The sequence below is a fragment of the Trachymyrmex septentrionalis genome, unplaced genomic scaffold (assembly GCF_001594115.1).
Source record: "Trachymyrmex septentrionalis isolate Tsep2-gDNA-1 unplaced genomic scaffold, Tsep1.0 scaffold16, whole genome shotgun sequence".
Taxonomy (NCBI): Eukaryota; Metazoa; Arthropoda; class Insecta; order Hymenoptera; family Formicidae; genus Trachymyrmex; species Trachymyrmex septentrionalis.
In genome coordinates, this window is record NW_017304758.1 from 4880525 (window position 1) to 4881806 (window position 1282).

The window sequence follows — 1282 nt, forward strand, 5'->3', positions numbered from 1 at the left end:
ATATATATATATATATCTTAAAGAATTATTTAAAAAATGATCAATGCAGAATTATTAAAAGAATATTCAGGGATTCTGTATTGTTGAAATATTTTGTGTATGTAATGCATGTTATTATCTATAAACAAAACTTACCAGGATAACCTTTGCAAAGCTCTTCTACAGGAGTAGACATTTTCTTCTCGGAAATGCGTTCATACTTCTGTCTCTTTGTTGCTGCTTTTAAGCCCTGCCAAGGTAGACTACCTCTATTAAAGTACATGAGGACATAGCCCAGAGATTCAAGATCGTCCCGTCGTGACTGCTCAATTCCTAAATGCGTATTTATACTCGCGTATCTGTAATCACAATAAATGAATTAGTCAAAGTGATATTATACGAATATAATATTATACAAATGATAATTATATTATTATAATTATCAATACAACCAACCTGGCAGTTCCCGTCAGATTTTTGTTTTCTCGATAGGGTATGTGCTTGTGTGTGCGTCCATCGCGATACTTTTTAGCTAATCCGAAATCTATAATATAGACGAGGTTTCCCTTCTTTCCCAAACCCATCAGAAAGTTGTCTGGCTTAATATCACGATGAATGAAGTTGCGACTGTGAATATAATCTGTTCTACTTATCTGTAGAATAGAAAAGTTAAAGCACTGTTATTGTAACTGTATATTGTATTTCATGCGCATGCTTCATGCTTCAAAGATCATATACAGAAATATAAATAAACTCTTTATTCAATATTTGATTTATTATTATATATACTATACAATATATGTTAAATTAGTAACATTATTTTTTGTAAAATATAATTTTTTTTTCTAAAAATGTGATATTTTATAAAATAAAACTAACTAACGCCTATATTCCTTATTGTTAATTATTAATTTTTAATCTATATTTTCAATGACATTTAAAAATGTGTTTATATAAATATACATATATAAATTATATAATATATAATACTATATATATATATATAATTTATTACATAATACGTCCAAATAAAAAGAAACAGGATTAAAATTGTAAAAATTTAAATTTTATATTTGTACAACAATATAGCTTTCATATACCATAGTTCAAATATTCTTTGAAAAACTTTGTCTCAAATCGCGCTAAACATTTCGCGAATTAGCTGTATCAAAACACCGTCTTGAGTTTTAATTTTATTTTTTGGAAAATAAAAAAAGTTAATAAAGAGCTAAATCTGGCAAGATCAAAGAAAGCAAGAAAAGTCAAGAATACGATAAAGACGTGTTGAGTCGTTTTTTTTAAT

At 26.8% G+C, this 1282-nt stretch overlaps 1 protein-coding gene across 5 annotated transcripts in view; it reads right to left on the bottom strand.

Moving 5' to 3' along the window:
• The window catches only part of LOC108746152 (casein kinase I-like), a 19915-nt gene that overhangs the window by 15448 nt on the left and 3185 nt on the right, over positions 1–1282 (bottom strand). For all 5 annotated transcript variants that reach the window (XR_001939149.1, XM_018482734.1, XM_018482735.1 and 2 more), the window contains exons 4-5: positions 436–632; positions 136–338 (exon numbers count right to left, since the gene is read on the bottom strand). Coding sequence is in view for 4 of the 5 variants with exons in the window: in XM_018482734.1 (XP_018338236.1) it covers positions 136–338; positions 436–632 (400 nt within the window). In the remaining variant the exon portion in view is untranslated. The remainder of the gene's footprint in view (positions 1–135; positions 339–435; positions 633–1282) is intronic.